We start from the raw sequence: 17,945 nt of genomic DNA, 5'->3' as shown, positions 1-17,945 counted from the left end.
CACTACAATCTAAATAACATGTTCCCCCAGAAAGTTTGGAAACAGACTTCTGTGTATGAAAACTTACACTAACTCTTAATAGATTTAGAGAAGTATAAACACAAAGAAAAGTCTCAATTCTTGCTTTCAGGGTTTGAAGATTCATCTGCACTATCTCTGCAACTGTAAGTTCAACATGAATTTCTTCAGCATTAAATGAAAATATATTCAGTGAGAGATGAGCATGGTTACTCATGCATCAAAATCTTAACACTTAGGAGATGGAGATGACTGAAGGTGAACCTGAGCGAGAGAACAATACCAGGTCTCAAAACCAAACAAGAAGCACCAAGATACATGGTTCAAACACCAGGCTTTGATTAGGGGAAAGGGATCAATAAATTATATAGCCTGTAGGTTTTACATTACCTAAGTCATTCTGGTTTTACATTAAACCATGTAGCTTTCGAACTTTTGAAGGATGAAAAACACTTTAAAAGAGAATTCTATACCACGTTCTATCATGAGATTAAACTGCAGTATGGAAAAAATATAAGTTAGTTTTGTTTATTACACAGTGGCTGCCGAGCTGCAACAACAGAGCTGAATAGTTCCAAGAGAGACTGAATGATTCTCCAAGTCTAAATATTTGCTATCAGAACCCATAAGCAATGTATTTTCTGAATCCCCCACTATAACTAAGTACATAAACACAGACAGGTAATCATCATGAAATAAGATAAGTGATGCATTTAAAGAGATTAAGAAAAATGCTTGCACCTGAACCTTTTCCTAAAATATCCTCATTCCAAGACTTTCAACCATCTTTGAGAACTCATCATAGCTAAAGAACAGAAGTCTTTTTTACTCTGTACTCTTTTTCACAGTTTCCTAAGTACTAATGAATTATTATCAATAAAAACTTTGTATCTGTAGCTTCTTTAGGATACAAGATATCTAGTCAAACTCTCCCTTGGCTTTTACTCAGAATCTTGTGGGCTCCTGAAACTCAAATGGCCAGAATGTCTTCCTTTCCTTACTCTAAGATGGCATCTCAAAAAATGGAAGGGAGAGTTCATTATTATTATTTCTGATGCAATGGAAGCCAAAGAAAGGACTTGAACACAATGATACTAAAAGTTTCTGGGAGTCAAGTTGGAGGAAGACTAAACATGTACACTGGGAATAATGCCATGAGAGTCATCAGTAGACTTAGAGTATTTTAGTGGGAGAAAAATTGTTAAATATAAAGAGTAAACACACACAACTCCTATGAACTTTAATTCTTGAAGAGGAAAATCCTGGGAAACAAGCTAGAGGAGAAACCAAGCAAGAAGGGATTTTTCTTTTCTTTTTCTAAAAGTGAGATGAACTAGAGAATTTGTAAATCAGTGCCTTAATTTTTCTTTGCTTTTCTATAGTGATTTTAAAGAATAAAATTTTTTAAAAAAAGGTTGAAGTCACAGAGGATCATAAAAAGATTATGAACTGGATACAAGGAGATGGTATGCAGTCTAATAAACCACAATTAAGAAGCAATATTCTAGAAGGTCTTAAAGGTGTCTTTTGTGATTATTTCTACTAAAACATTATTCTCAAGATTATCCAGTATGTCTCCACACTGAAGTCTGTGTCTTCCTTTAACCCCATGCTCTACATGCTCTGTTGCAAATGCCAGTTTCCTTCCCCACTGGCTTCTCTGTGTAGCCCTGGCTGTCCTGAAACTCACTCGAACTCAGAGATCCACCTACTTCTGTTTCCCGAGTGCTGGGATTAAAGGTGTGGTGCCCCTACTGCCTGGTGCAAATGACACTCTTACTATATCTTCCTCATTTTACGACTTTTATTGTGTATGATGTGTTCTCTTGACTTTCTTAATGTTTCCTTACTAACTTTCCTGTATTAAGTATTCATCCTCAAGTATTCCCCCTAATATAGTTCTTGCCCAACTCATTTTAATCCCATTTTTCTCCTTCAAGATATTTTTTCCTTAAAGAGTTGAACTCATTTTCATGGTTTCAACAACTCCCTCAATTACCCTCTTTGCAGCAATAATGACGACTAGTTACATCTTTTCACTCCTGTTCCCACTATTAATCTTCACTTCATAACTGTTGTCTTTTACCAAACATTTTAATTTAAGTACCATCATTTAAAATCCAACAAGGTAAAATTAATCTCTATGAAAACTAGTACTACATTCTACTTTCCAAGCATGTAACAGCATTGACTGTTAGCTCACATAGATTGATTACCCGATTAGCTTTGACCTATTATCCTCATAGCACAATGAATACATGCTTATAAAAGGTAAACAGCTAAGAAATATATTCTAAGTGAGTGACATATCAAAACTATAAAGTTTTCACTTTTCTATTAGGTCTTCCCCATTTTGTTTTCTTTACCACTGGAACATCCAGTATCTAAATTCGCTCCCACCACCTTGTGTATTGCATTCTTCATCTCATCCCTGTATTGCAATGGTGTTTAGCTTTTCTGATTGTAACTGCTGCTGACTAGCATGTAATACTGGTCTCATAATGTTGCTTCATATCAGTTTTAAATGAATACCTACCATTGCCAATCCAGTTTGCCACAAAAAAAAAAAACCCAAACTATAATCAATAGCTATACCACTGTTACCTATAACTTCTCTACATGAAATCTCTGCTCTTATCAGAGAAACTCCTTTATGCCAAGTGCATTATTGAACTAAATATTCTTTGGTCTATCAACAACAACATAAAATGAAGTTTTAATTCTACCTCTTCCATAAAATATCTGACAGTCATACCAACTCAATTTTTGTCAACTTTAGAATATCAACCATTACTGATTTTATTCCAGTTAATATTGGAGTATAATGCCCTTACTATTACCTACTTTTTAAAAAAGAAATCAAATATTGTTTTTCATAGTAATTTGAAGTTTCTTAAGATGAGAAACTCAATAACTCTGCAATTATTTTTCCAAATACCAGGAATCGCGAAACCTCAAAGTATCACAAAAAAAAAACCCCAAAAAAAAACCCAATGTAATTCTTCCCAATGGCCAATCCAAGAAAACTATTTCAATACTTTTTTAGCCCCCTTTGATATAACCTATATTTTACAATTATTTGTATTAAGAGCAAGGATATTTAAAATGACATATAACTGAATAAATTATTTTAATACCTCACATTATATCACAGGTTAAAAGGTTTCCCTATTATTGATTTACAAAGAAATATATTTTATACAGCAAACTTTATATATCTGTCTATCTATATATACAACTGCCACTTCCCTGCCAAAGAGACAGGAAAAAAAAAAAGGCAGCTTCTTCCAAATCTACATATCATTAGAGACTGTAATGTATTACCACAGACTGTAAATTCTTTAAGGATAGCTATTCCTACTCATACCTCCTCTGTATCTAATAGAACAAACTAATATGTTGGCCGAAGTGATACCTACAAGCTATTAAAAACGATCTGACTTATTGACAAATTAAATGAGTTCTTTAAACTGAAATGCAGACTTCTAAAGAGAAGAGAGAATGAAATTCATACATACTCTTTCAACGAATATACACATTTCTCAGCTTTAGTAGGAATCTTCAATTAATAGTTTAATCAAAATCACACTAAGACTCCACCTTCTTAAAAAGATTCCATTTTCTTAGAGATTACATTCTGTGGCCTAATGACACCACTAAAACTAGAATCAAGATTCTTCATCCCATGCTCCAGTTTGAACACTTAGAATTACTAGAGCACTAGCTACATTAAAGCACCTGGTATTTGAAGTGAGAAACTACACACACACACACACACACAAACAAAAACAAAAACCCTAAATTCTAAAACTTAAAAGAGAAATACATTAGAAAGATTACAGGCTTCTAATTCTGGCTCTTTCCCTTACTGGCTAACAGATTTTAGAAGTTCCAGCTAACTTAAGAGGGCTGAAGTAGGCGTGGGAAGATGACACTGAGACTTGGTGTTCAAGATGGTCAATACAGTGATACCCCATCTCAAAATTAAGAGTCCTGCTAAATGCGCTAACAAAATGATATAATTTCTGAGTTTCATTTTACTATTCTAATATGGAAATTCATCATTCATGTATTAGAAATGGAATGATGAACACCATGGAGATTAATGAGCATTTTATAGTTTTGAAAATAATGATTTCTCAGCTGTTAGGAGACCATTTTCCTTCTTATTTATTTGTAAAAATATAAGAACCTAATAATACCATACAATAATAAACACTATGCAATATTTATATAATAATATGGTCATATAACTCTAATCTTAAAAGTCAAGGAAGACAGACATATTGTCATTAACATTTTATAGCTAAAAAAATACAAGTGCTTAAAATATTTTTAATAGCTCATACAGAATTAATTACATGTTTTCTGTAAGCAGTCTCATCCACATTTTGTATGATTTGAGAGTAATAAAAAATCTCACCATGCAATAATTCAATTGCATAAACAAGTAGATCTGTGACAGAGTACAGTTAGCTTACATCTTGTTTATTTCTCTTCGCGGTCTATTCTAAAGTTGTAAAGATAAACCTTCACAACAAAAGACCTCAACCAGCATTTTCTTTCCAGGAGCATCAAACCACATTCCGAGAGAAGAAATTTTAAAAGGGCATGTGTATGTTTGTCTTATCTAATTCCAAATATTAGAAAAATGGCAGAGTATCTTGCAAAAGACAGCAATCTGCTGATCAGGTCTGCCGATTTTCCATCCCACTTTCTAAAGATCTAACCCATATTCTCTACCACCAAATCCAGGCCCTCAATATTTCTCAAAAGCTACCTGAAATATAACCCTTACTCCAAACCAGTACTGTCATTAGTTAGCCAAACTACACACCTAACTGCATCAATCCTAGTCTTAAAATTTTCTGACCAATCAATGTCTAAAAGATGAAGTCATTACCAGACCGAAACAACCCTTAGGAGCTATCATCCCACCTCTGTTATACAGTGAGTAATTACGGTCTCAGTGCAAGCCTGAATAAATTAAATGGATACTATGCCACAAATACTCAGACTTTGCTCTATACTTGTAAGACTGAATTTCCTATTTTTATGACTCATTAAATCAGATAAATTAAATAATAAACATCCTTTATGACAATACTGAATTTTCATTAAGAGAATAGTAACTCAAGGAAAGTTCATCTACAGAAGAGAAAATCCTAACAATTTTACAAAGAAGAGAAAGTGCCCCCCCATCTAAGTATGTATGTCTTCCAATAGCACAAAGGAAGCGATATTAATCAAATTATTTACATTTGATTTACATTTCAACATTAGGCATGTTGTCACAAAAACGAAATAAAACCAAATATGTAACTAGTAAAGAAAGTGTCATACACCTCAGGAAACCATCTAGTGGTAAATGTCCCCAATATGTTATGATAATATCAGACAATTTAAAGAAATAAAAGCATGTAAGTATCACAAAGCACCATCACATAAACCAATGAATTAATGAATGCGAAATGACTTATGTAAATAATCAAAACATAATTGAGTTTAAAATATTTTTCAGAGTTCAAAATTTGCCAAAATTATTAGAAACTGTTTTAAAAGGGAACCCCAGTGCACAATAAAAAACTTACGATTCACTTAATCTTACTTCTGGAACTGAAAACGAATGCAACGTTAAAACACCTGCTCTACGTTCTATGGTACATCAGATATAAATATGCAGGCACAAAAATGTAGGAAAAATTAGTTATTAAAAAGTAGTTCTACCTTTGCCTCTCTTTTTCGATACAATCTGTTTCCGAATTTCCACAGAACACAAACGGCCTTTGTACCAAAGCGCTATTTCTAGTGATCCGCGATATAAGGGTTCTTATATCAACAGCTCACTATTTACTCTTAATGACTTCTGTTTTTATACCAGCCCAACAGCAACTTCCTACAGATTCAGCTACTGGGAAGGCGGAGGCAGGATGATCTCTCGTTTTTTCAATCCAGAGGTTTAGAAATTCAGTCTTTAAAAAAGTCATTACTTTTCACTGCAATTAGGGTTTGTATCTACTTGTAACTAAAAGAAACCTACCTCGGGCTGAAAACGGAACACAAAAGTTATATTCTTATCATAGTAGCAAATATTAAGATAATCCTTTATGTCTTTCTTACACTAATTCTTGTTTCTTCCTTTTTTACTAAAATATTCTTAGGTGCTATTATTTTGATCAGAAAGTGGTACATTAGTCTCATAACTACTAACGAACAAGATGCAAGGAACGCCAGACAACCTGTTTTTCTTCACCAGCAAGTCCCTTTCATTTTTAAGAGTTTTGCTCTTAAATTTCACGCTGTTCATTTACCTTCTACAGATTTACTATTAATCTTTGCTTCTCACCGTGCTTCCCATTAACCACGGAATTCACAAATTAAAACATTTCCCCTAAATGAACAGCTTGCTGTTCTTGCAATTATTTCACCTGGATTAACACAAACTTAAAAAGTTACTGGTGGATCAGCTTTTTCACCAGAGCAGCCAGTAATCCTAACACTAAGGAAGCCCAGCTCCGTTACGTAGTGAGTTTCCTACCTAGCCAGAGCCGCGGTGATAGTGTAATCAGCCAACTGTCCCTAGCGGAGACAACCAATGAGATGCTGTCCCTTCACACCCGTTCCCAGCGCGCTGCCTGGAAAAGCTGACTTAACGTTCAAAGTTTTCACTTTTCTCCGTCTTAGTTGAACATTCCAAACACTACAGTCCCTTCTTCCTGAACATATTTTTTTTCCCTAAATACATTAACAATCTGACTATTTCACTCGAAGGTCCAGCGCCCCGGGGCCGCACTTGCTAATCCACGATGTGCGTTTCGTTGCCTGGGCTTGAGATTCTTGCAGAAGCGTTCTGAAAACCTGGAGCGACGCCATGTTGCTTTTCTTCCGTGGGCATCTACTCCGTCCGCCTATGAAATTCAAGCCGCTGGCGTCCTGCGCGCCGGAGTCCGAGGGAGGCTAAGTGCGTCACGACCGGCGGGCGTTTTACGTTTCCGCGAGAGCACTGTGCGCCCGTGGCTCTCGAGCGCCGGGGGGAGGGCAGTGCGCTTGCTCGCTCGCCCGCCCGCCCGCCCGCTCGTCCGGACGGCCGGGCCCCGCAGCTGCCCCCGCTGCCCGGCTGAGCATCGGCCCACGCGGCCGTTTGAGATACACGGGGCGGCGGGAAGGGCTGGGAACTGGTACTTACCAATGCGAACCCGAGCCTGACTTTTCCTCGGCGGCTTTCAGAAGGGCGCTCTGGAGAATATTAGACATTTTAGACGGGGTGAGTGGGAGGGGACGGGGCAGTGAGCAGTGTGGGGGACGCGGGCCCCAACCAGGCGCGAGCCACAGAGAGCGTGGGGAACCCGCAGCCACGGAGGGGCGTGCCGCGGGCGGAAAGGTACGTGAGACGGCGGCGCCCGAGACGGAGCTTTCCTGTCTCCCGAGGGAAGTGGCTGTGGAAGCCGGAAGACGCGACCGCACCCTCCCAGATTCAGGCAGGTTCAGGCGAGTCTCGGAGCCACGTGATGGGCCCGGGCCAGTCGCGGAGGACGCGGGGGGGGGGGGGGGGGCGTGACATCACTGGCACTGCCCCCTACTCCTGCCGCTGCCCCGTAGACAGCCGAGGCCCCGCGCCGGGGACCACGCCCACCTCTGCCAGCGGCCACGACGAGCAAATCTCTAAGCCCCGGCTGACTCCGACGTCACACACGGTTACAAAGGCGAATGGATCGCGGCGGCCCCGCCCCTGTGACGGGGTCCAATCGTCAGCGAAGGTTGATGTCTCTTCTTCCGGATCAAATGAGGAATCAAAAGAGAAAGTTTTCTCCCCGCCTACGCGAAATAAAACATTTCCGGGGTCAGTCGTAAACTGCGTGCACTTGTGCGTGCGTGAGACTTTGCACGCCAAAGGCTGCAGGTCGTCGTCCTTGGCGCGTGCTTCAGTAGACGTGGGCGGGCCTTTGGTAGTTGCCACAAATTGTTGAGAACCTTTATACTCCTGTGGCTAGAATTTATTCTCTCACTTTTTTTTTTTTTGGAGTTTCTTTTGTTTTTCTTTCTGTTTTGCCTCTTGAAGTTTTGCCTCAAAATTAATTGATTAGGCATTTCCTCCACGCTCACACTCATGCCTCATTTAAAGCTGTATCTTATTGTCATAGATTCTTCAAGTCTCTGTATGTTTAATTCCCGGCGATACACTTCGAACAGCTTGTTTAAATTTACAGAGAACAGTTCTCAGACATCTTTAGAATCATACAATTTGGTGACTATTGTGCAATTACTTGGAATTACACTCATTAATGGGTAGAAGAAATTCTTGTTCAATTAGGTGTGGAATGTTGTGAAAGTGGTTTCGAAGATACAGTTTTATTTGGTATACACAATCTTGTACGCTCAACTGTTCAAACTGAGGATGCTGATGAGGTAGATAACTTCAAGGTTCACATGGTTTTTTTTTTTTTTTTTTGGTTTTTCGAGACAGGGTTTCTCTGTCACATGGTTATTTTAAAATGGAATTACTTCCCAAGCTTAGTGACACAGGAGGATGTGGAGTTTAAGGTTATCCTTGGCTACTCAGCAAGTAGAAGGCCAGGATGTACTACAGGAAAACATGTCTCACAAAGAAAGAAAAAGAAAAAAAGAAAGAGAGAAGGAGGAAGGGAGGGAGGGAGGGAGGGGAGGGAGGGAAGGTGGGAGGGAGGGGAAAGAGAGGTCTTACTCAGTTTCCTAATTGCTAAATGTAGTAGATATTTAAGAACTTCATGCCTTGATATGTTAACAGAAAGTGGTATTTTCTGACTTCTGAATAACACATTTATTTTTCAATCAAATACCTCCAAAACTAAAGACTAAAGGGAAGGTGGGCAGTCCTTAATGCTCTTTTGCTTTTGACCATCTTTTATTTATGAAATCAAACTTTGAAAAACTTGCCCTTTGCCACGCATCATGGTGCATGCTTTTTTTTTTCTCCAACACTCAGAAAAAAGGCAGGTAGGTCTCAGAATCTGAGGTCAGCATGGTCTCCATAGTGAGTCCAGATTAGCCAGCTCTACACAATGAGACCCTATTATTTTTTTTTAAGGGGGTGGGAGCTGTGTTTGCTTGTTTGCTTGCTATCTTACCAACTGCCCTTCATCGATTATATTCTCTAGTCTGGCTTTTCAGAGTCATCACTACTACACCTACAAGACTAACTGTCATAGGTTGGGCTATCCGGATTTTGGAAGGCAGGAAATTTCTGTGAAAGAAAAGGGAGAAATTTGTCAGAGAGAGGGGGAGAAAAGGAGGGAGGGAGGAATACCAAAAATGCCAAAAAAAGGTGTTATCTCAGTCTAAATCTGAAATAGTCTTGAAAGTTTTTCCCATGGAGAAAGTAGGCATGAGGCTTTATGCCCCATGATAATCAGTTACTGCACCTATACAGCGACCAAAACAAAAATGGGGTTTCATACCCATGTGTAAGAAGGAATTCTTTAGGCAAGGGGCTGATTGTGGAGGCATGTCTACTGGTGACAGTACAAGCAGCTGGAATAAAAAAAAAACACCGTGATCACATCTGAGGAAAATTCTGGGAGCTGGACCACAGCATCCCATGCTCATTAAACAACTTGTGCAACTGTTTATTGCAATTAATGCTGTATATTTCACACTTAATATCTTTAGTCAGCAACACTATTATTTATTCTTTCACTCGATGCCTTGGCAATGTACTTGAATGTGTTTTTTCCTACCTTTTGATCTTCTCAGTGTGCTATAAAGGTCCATTCCTGCATTTATTAAATAAGTGAGTTCTCATTCCCTCCTCCTCTTATTTTCTCAAACTGTTTCTCTACAGCTGATTATATTCATGCCTGTCATTTTAATTACTACCTCTAACCTATTATTATACTACAAAACGTGCACATAATAACATGTTCCAGACATTGCTAAGTGCTTTATAAATAGACACTCATTTTCTTCTAAAAGCTAGTAAAAATATTATACAGAAATGAATAAACTAACCGTAGACCAGGCAAATAACTCTCTGGAAGCAACAAAGATGATGATTAGTGGGGCTAAGTTCTAAATTCAGTTGCTTGCCAGAAGATTCTATGTATCTTGCTCCTAACTCACATGTATCTCTATCTTCAGTTTTTACTTCTCATCCGATGTGTGTATACCTATACTTTCATAAGCATTCTTGAGAGCTATTATTATAAAATCACCTTAAAAAGAAATATGTTCAAAATCAAACATTTTTACTACATTTTTTATTTTAGTTTTATAAGATAGCAGAAGTCATTGAAAGACAGTGAAATCAAAAAGAATAATAGATCATATTTTAAAATAGGACACATCCTTCTGCTTCATTCAGGAAACACACTTCCAAGAAACACACCTTAACATCAAAGATAGACATCATCTCAAGGTAGAAAAGGTGGAGAAAGAGATTCCAAGGAAACTGATACAAGAAGCTGGTGTAGCCATTTTAATACCTGACAAAATAGACTTTATACCAAAGCTGATTAGAAGAGATGGGGAAGGATACTACATTGTCATCCAAGGAATAATCCACCAAGATAATATTGCAATTGTAAACAATTATGCAGCAAAACAAGGGCACAAAAGTTCATAACAGAAATACCACTATAGCTAAAATCATATATTTGCCCTCACACAGTGATAGTGTGAAGCTAACTGCTGGAAGGCCAGCTCCCAACTTGGACAGAGACTCCCTACTAGATCAGAGGTCATACCAGCTGCCAGAAAACCAGGCCACAAAGGCTAGAAAACCAAAGAGTAAACAGAAACCACAGAACAATGCCCCCATTCAACAAAGACAAATTCTAAATGAGGAATTAGAGCTAAACATCGCAAACCCAGATCCTTGTATTCCAGTACAGGGATGCAATCAACAAGAGACAAGGCAATATGGCACCACCAGAGCTCAGTTATCCTATGACAGTGAGACCTGACTATTCCAACACAGCTGAAGCACAAGAAAAAAACATTAAAATCAACTTTATGAAGATGATAGGGGTTCTTAAAGAAGAACTGAAACACTCCCTTAAAGAAATCAAGGAAAAGACAACCAAAAAGTTGGAGAAAATCAATAAATCTCTTAAAGAATACCAAGAAAACCAAGACGGGGAAAAAAAACAAAACAAACAAACAAACAAAAACAAAGCAATTGGTTCAAGACCTGAAAATAGAAATAGAAGAAATTAAATACAAACTGAAGAAATTCAGGAAATGGAAAATCTGGGTAAATCTGGGTAAGTGGATAGAAACTACAGATACAAGCATCACCAACAGAATACAAGAAATGGAAGAAAGAATCTTAGACATTGAAGATATGATATGATTGAAGAAATAGATTTATAGAAGGAATAGATTCACTGGTCAAAGAAAATGTTAAATCTAATACTCCTAACATGAACACCCAGTAAATCTGGGACAGCATGAAAAGACCAAACCTAAGAACATTAACAACAGGAATAGAAGAAGGAGAAGAATACCAGCTCAAAAAACTCAGAAAATATACTGAACAAAATCATAGAAGAAAATTTCCCTAACCGAAAGAAGGACATCCCATGAAAGTAGAGGAAGCTTAGAGAACACCAAATAGATTGGATAAGAAAAGAAATTCCCCGAGTCAGATAATAATCAAAACACTAAACATACAGAACAAAGAAAGAATATTAAAAGCTGCAAGTTCTGATAGCAGACCTATCAGAATTACACTCAATTTCTCAATGGAGATTCTAAAAGTCAGAAGAGTGTGGACAGATGTCTCGCAGTCTTCAAGGGGCCACGATGCCAACCCAGACTACTATACCCACCAAAATGATCAATAATCATAGATGAAGAAAACAAGATAGTTCATGACAAAGTCAAATTTAAACAATATATATCCACAAATCCAGCTCTACAGAAGGTACAAGAAGGAAAACTCCAACCCGAGGAAGTAAACTACACCCATAAAACCACAAGCAATAGATAATCTCACACCAGCAAAACCCAAACAAGGAAACACACACACACACACACAAACACACACACACATCACCATCACCAAAAATTAATGGGAATGTTATCACCAGTTATTATTTGATGTGGGAGAGTCTTCTGTTTTGAGATGATTTCATTGGTTAATAAAGAGACTGCCTTGGCCTTTGATAGGACAGAAAATTAGGTAGGTGGAGTAAACAGAACATAATGCTGGGAAGAAGGGAAGTTAGGCAATCGCCATGCCTCTCCTCTCTGGTCAGACGCGATGAAGCTCCAGCCCAAGATGTACGTACACTAGAATCTTCCTGGTAAGACACCACCTCGTGGTGCTACACAGATTACTAAATATGGGTTAAGCAAGATATGAGAGTTAGCCAAGACAAGGCCAGATATAATGGGCCAGGCAGTGTTTATATGAATATAGTTTGTGTGTTGTTATTTCGGGGCATAAGCTAGCCAGGCGGCCGGGAGCTGAGTGGCAAGAAGCGGCCCGCTGTTCCTTCTACAATTATTATTTATCAGTACCAAATGGACTCAATTCAGCAAATAAAAAGACACAGGCTAACAGAATGGATATAAAAACAGGATCCATCCTTCTTCTGCATACAAAAAACACTTCAACATCAAAGACAAACACTACCTCAGAGTAAAGAGCTGGGAAAAGATTTTCCAACAAATGGATCGAACGAAGAAGCTGGAATAGGTATCCTAAAATGCAACAAAAATAGATTTCCAAGCAAAATTAATCAAAAGTGATAAGAAAGGAATTTCATACTCATTAAAGGAAAACTCCACTAGGATGGAATTTCAATTCTGAACATCTATTGCTACCCCCAAGATCATTTTATCAAGTCTATTTAACTTTGTAACTACAAGTAGCTGCAAGATGACATAAGATCTATTGATCCCGTATTTTGCATTGCATTTTCTACTGGATCATACTAGATAATTGATTCTATATGCTTGGTGTCCAGGGAACTTACTCTCAGCAGTTGGTACTATGTGTATCCTTGAGGCTTTCCCCTATTCTATGTATGCATGCCTTACTCTCCTTCCCAGAAAAGTGAGAAACATGGTCAATGTTCCAAATGTTATTTTCTCACATGTAACTATATATATTGAGTTATAAAAGTTCTCAGGATTAGAAGTTGAAGTTAGAAATTCCATATAAGAGATGTAAGAAATATTAGCCCCCTGTAGAATCTTAAGAGAAAAAATCCCCGAGAAATGATAATTTTCAGGGAGAATTATAACTGTTGCATGTGTGACTGACAAAATAAAACTAAAAACTGCCCAAGAAATCACCAATATAATGAGAGAGAAAAGAGCCTGCAAGCTGCATGAATTTTGCAAATTCATATACTGTCCCATAGACTACTGATCCTTGCCAAGTGAGGGTCTGTTTTCACAGATGCTTTTCCCTGAGGAAACCTACTGAACAGGTAGTCAAATGCTGATCCCAGACTAGGGGTTGCATGACTCCAAACAATATGGGAAAACATATGACCCAGGATAGGTAAAACAATCTTGTGCAATAAAAGAACTCCTGGAGGTACCACCATCCCTGATTTAAGTTCTACTATAAAGCTATAGTAATGAAAAATCTTAAGGTATATGTATAAAAACAGACAGGTGGATCAACAGAATCGAATAGAAGACCTAGACATAAATTCACATGTTTAGTGACACCTGATTTTTGACAAAGAAGCCAAAATTATTCATTGGAAAAAAGAGAGAAAGCACCTTCAATAAATGGTGATAGTCTAACTAAATGGAGGTTAGCATGTGGAAAAATGCAAATAGATCCATATCTGTTACTGTGTACAAAACTCAAGTCCAATCGGATCAAAGATCTCAACATAAAACAAGATAAACTGAATCTGACAGATGAGAAAGTGGAGAATAGCCTTGACTGCATTGGCACAGAAGGCAACTTCCTGAACAGAACACCAATTGCTAAGGCACGAAGATCAACAATTTATAAATGCAAACTCAAGAAACTGAAAAACTTCTGTAAGGAAAAGAAAACCATCAAAAGGACAAAACAACAGGCTACAGAATGGGAAAACATCTTCACCAACTCCAAATTGGACAGAGAGCTAATTTGTAAAATATATAAAGAACTCAAGAAACTGGGCATCAATAAACCAAATAATCCAATTTTAAAAATGGGGTACAGATCTAAACAAAGAATTCTCAACAGAAGAGTCTTAAATGGAAGAGAAACACTTAAAGAAATGTTTATATCCTTAACCATCAGGAAAATACAAATCAAAATGACTTTGAGATTCCATCTTACATCTGTCAGAATGGATAAGACCAAAATCACAAGTGACAGCTCATACTGATGAGGATGTGGAACAAGGGGAATATTCCTTCTCTTCTGGTTGTTGTGGTTTGAAAGAAAATGGTCCCCAAAGGGTGCTATACTAATGGGAGGCACCCTTGCTGGAGTAGGTGTGGTCTTTTTGGAGTAAGTATGTCACTACGGAAGCAGGCTTTGACATCTCCTATATGCCCTGCCCAGAAAGACAGTTCACTTCTTGTTACATTTAGATTAAGATATGTCTAGCACCATGCCTGCCTGCATGGTGCCATGTCCCACCATGATGATAAAGGATTAAACCTATGAAAATGTAAGCCACCCCAATAAATGTTTTTTTTTTCCTTTTAAAGAGTTGACATGGTCATGGAGTCTTCACAGTAATGAAACCATAACTGGTGGGAATACAAATTTGTACAACCCCTTTGGAAATCAATATGAGAGTTTCTCAGAAAATTGGGAATCAAGCTAACTCAAGACTCAACTATACCACTCCTGGGCATATACCCAAAGGGTGCTCCACCATACCATGAGGACACTTGCTCAACTATGTTCATAGCAGATTTACAAGTAATACCAAGAAAGTGGAACAACTTAGATGTCCATACACCAAAGAATGGACAAAGAAAATATGGTACACTGGACGCTGGTGGCGCATGCCTTTAATCCCAGCACTCAGGAGGCAGAAGCAGGTGAATCTCTGTGAGTTCGAGGCCAACCTGTTCTACAAGAGCTAGTTCCAGGACAGGCTCCAAAGCTACAGAGAAACCCTGTCTCAGAAAAATAAAACAAAACAAAACAAAAAAAACACAAAGAAAAATAAAAAAAAAAAAGAAAATATGGTACATTTATACAATGGAGTATAACTCAGCTGTTAAAAACAAGGACATTGAAGTAGGTGGGCTGTTTGTTCATTCCCGGATGCCCAGAATGGAAATAATCATGCAGAAACTATATTAATTAAATCACTGCTTGGCCAATCACTTAAGTGTATTGCTTGCTAGCTTTTTCATCCAGAATTAACCCATTTCCATTATTTTATATTTTACCACAAGGCTTGTGGCCTACTGGCAAGGTTCCAGCTGGCAGCTCACATCTTTCCCCTCTGGCAGCTACATGGTGTCTCCCTGACTCCTCCTTTTTTCTCTCTCTATATATATCTCTTCCAGCCTGGCTATATTCTGTTAAGCCATTGGCAGAAAGCAACTTCTTTATTCATTAACCAATAAAAGCAACACATATACAGAAGGACTTCCCACGCCAGGACATCATGAAAATTTTTGGCAAATGGATGGAACTATAAAATATCATTCTGAGTTAAGGTAACCCAGACCTAGAAAGACAAACATAGCATGGACTCACTTATAAGTGGATATTAATGTTAAACTAAATGATAACCATATGACTATCCACAGACCCAGAGAAGTGATGTAAAAGAGATAAAAATTAATAAAATTAGGGACAAAAATTGTGACATCACAATAGACACCAAGAAAGTATAGAGAATCATAAGGACATATTTAAAAAATCTGCACAACACTAGATTTAAGATAAGCAATATAAACAGATGTATAATTCATAGTGAAATAGATTTGATAATTAAAAGTCTTCCAACCAAGAAAAGCTCAGGGACAGGTAGATTTAGACAGAATTCTACCAGAGTTTTAAAGAACAATTAACACAAACACTTCCCAAAGTATTCTGCAAAGCAGAAAGAAAGAAACATTGTATAATTCTTATAAGACCACATAAACATACATACATTTGGATACATAAACCATATAAAAATTACACAAAAAAGAATTATAGACCACCTTACATTGTGAACATACATGCAAAATAATGAAATGCTTGCAAACCAAATACAAGAACACGTCAAAAAGATCATCATCCTAGAACACAGCAATAATTCAACAAAAATAAACCAATAATTGTAAACTACCATATAAACAGACAAAAAGACAAAAACCACATGATCATCTCATTAGATACAGAAAAAGTCTTTGACGAAAAGCCCAACCAACCAACCAACACCAACCAAACACCCATTCAGAATAAAAATCCTTGCAAGACTAGGGATATAAGAACAAAATGAGGTCTTCCTTTCTCTTTATACCTATTCAATATATAGTACTTCGTCTTAGCTAGAGAAATAAGACATCTGAAGGATATCAAGTGTGATATAAATAAGAAAGGAAGAAGTCAAAGTATCTGTATTTGAAGTGTTGTATATGATTATGTACAAAAATAACCCTAAAAACTCCACCTGGAAATTTCTACAGCTGATAATCACTTTAAGCAAAGTAGCAGGACACAAAATTAATACTTAAAAATCAATGGCCCTCCTATATACAAATAACAAATAGGCTAAGAACGAAATCAAAAAATGTATATTTCACAATAGCTCAAAAAATTGTGGAGTAACTCTAACCAAGTACACAACAGACCTGTAAATAAAAAACCTTAAGGCATTTTGGGAAGATGGAACACTCCTCCACAGTCATGGCTCAGTAGGATTAATATAGTGAAAATGGCCAAGGAGATGTCCCCAGCTCGTTCCTTGGGCCGCAGAGGAGAGGGCGCCTGAACTGGCCTTATCCTATAGCCACACTGATGAATATCTTACATATCACCATAGAACCTTCATCTGGCGATGGATGGAGATAGAGACAGAGACCCACATTGGAGCACTGGACTGAGCTCCCAAGGTCCAAATCAGGAGCAGAAGGCGGGAGAACAGGAGCAAGGAAGTCAGGACCGCAAGGGGTGTGTCCACCCACTGAAACGGTGGGACCGATCTAATGGGAGATCACCAAGGCCAGTTGGACTAGAACTGATGGAGCATGTGATCAAATGGAACTCTCTGAATGTGGCTGACGGTGGAGGCTGACTGAGAAGCCAAGGACAATGGCGCTGGGTTTTGATTCTACTGCATGGACGGGCTTTGTGGGAGCCTAGTCTGTTTGGCTGCTCACCTTCCTGTACTTGGGGCGAGCGAGGAGGACCTTGGACTTCCTATAGGGTAGGGAACCCTGACTGCTCCTTGGACTGGAGAGGGAGGAGGAGGGGGAGTGGGGAGAGGGAAAGAAAGTGGAGGAGGTGGAAATATTCAATAAAAAATAATAATTTCCCCAACAAAGTATAGATTCATAAAAAATAAATAAATTCAACACAAAATTCCAAAATAATTCTTCATAAAAATTTAAAGGACAATTTTAGATTCATATGAAACCATAAATAAACCAGGATAGCTAAAACAATTCTGAATATCAAAAGAACTGCTGGAGGTATCACCATACCTGGTCTCAAATTGTACTACAGAACATGATGTTCACAGAAAAACAGAGACGTTGATCAACAGAATTAGTGAAGACCCAGACACAAGTTCACATGTATTTAAGTACCTTTTTTAAAAATAAAAAAGCCAGAAACATATAATGGAAAAAAGACAGTATCTTCAAGAAATAATACTGTTCATACTTAATGGCTCCATGCAGAACAGTACAAATAGATCCATACTTATCACCCTGCACACAAAATGATCAAGGACCTTAACACATGGCCAGGTAAACCAAAACCGATAAAAGAGAAAGTGGGGAATAGTTTTTTTTGACACTAATTGCAACAGAAA

At 37.9% G+C, this 17,945-nt stretch overlaps 1 protein-coding gene across 4 annotated transcripts in view; it reads right to left on the bottom strand.

Moving 5' to 3' along the window:
• Lrif1 (ligand dependent nuclear receptor interacting factor 1) overlaps positions 1-17,945 on the bottom strand; it is a 56,605-nt gene that overhangs the window by 6,145 nt on the left and 32,515 nt on the right. For 2 of the 4 annotated variants that reach the window (XM_057794224.1, XM_057794227.1), the window contains exon 1: positions 7,205-7,531. The exons of the other annotated variants lie outside the window; for them this stretch is intronic. In XM_057794224.1, coding sequence (XP_057650207.1) covers positions 7,205-7,272 — 68 coding nt within the window. In that variant the 5' untranslated portion in view covers positions 7,273-7,531. Of the gene's footprint in view, positions 1-7,204; positions 7,532-17,945 lie in introns of those variants that run through there. 4 annotated transcript variants of the gene reach the window in all.

Source organism: Chionomys nivalis, chromosome 18, assembly GCF_950005125.1.
Source record: "Chionomys nivalis chromosome 18, mChiNiv1.1, whole genome shotgun sequence".
Taxonomy (NCBI): domain Eukaryota; kingdom Metazoa; phylum Chordata; class Mammalia; order Rodentia; family Cricetidae; genus Chionomys; species Chionomys nivalis.
This window is presented reverse-complemented; position numbering and strand designations above follow the sequence as displayed.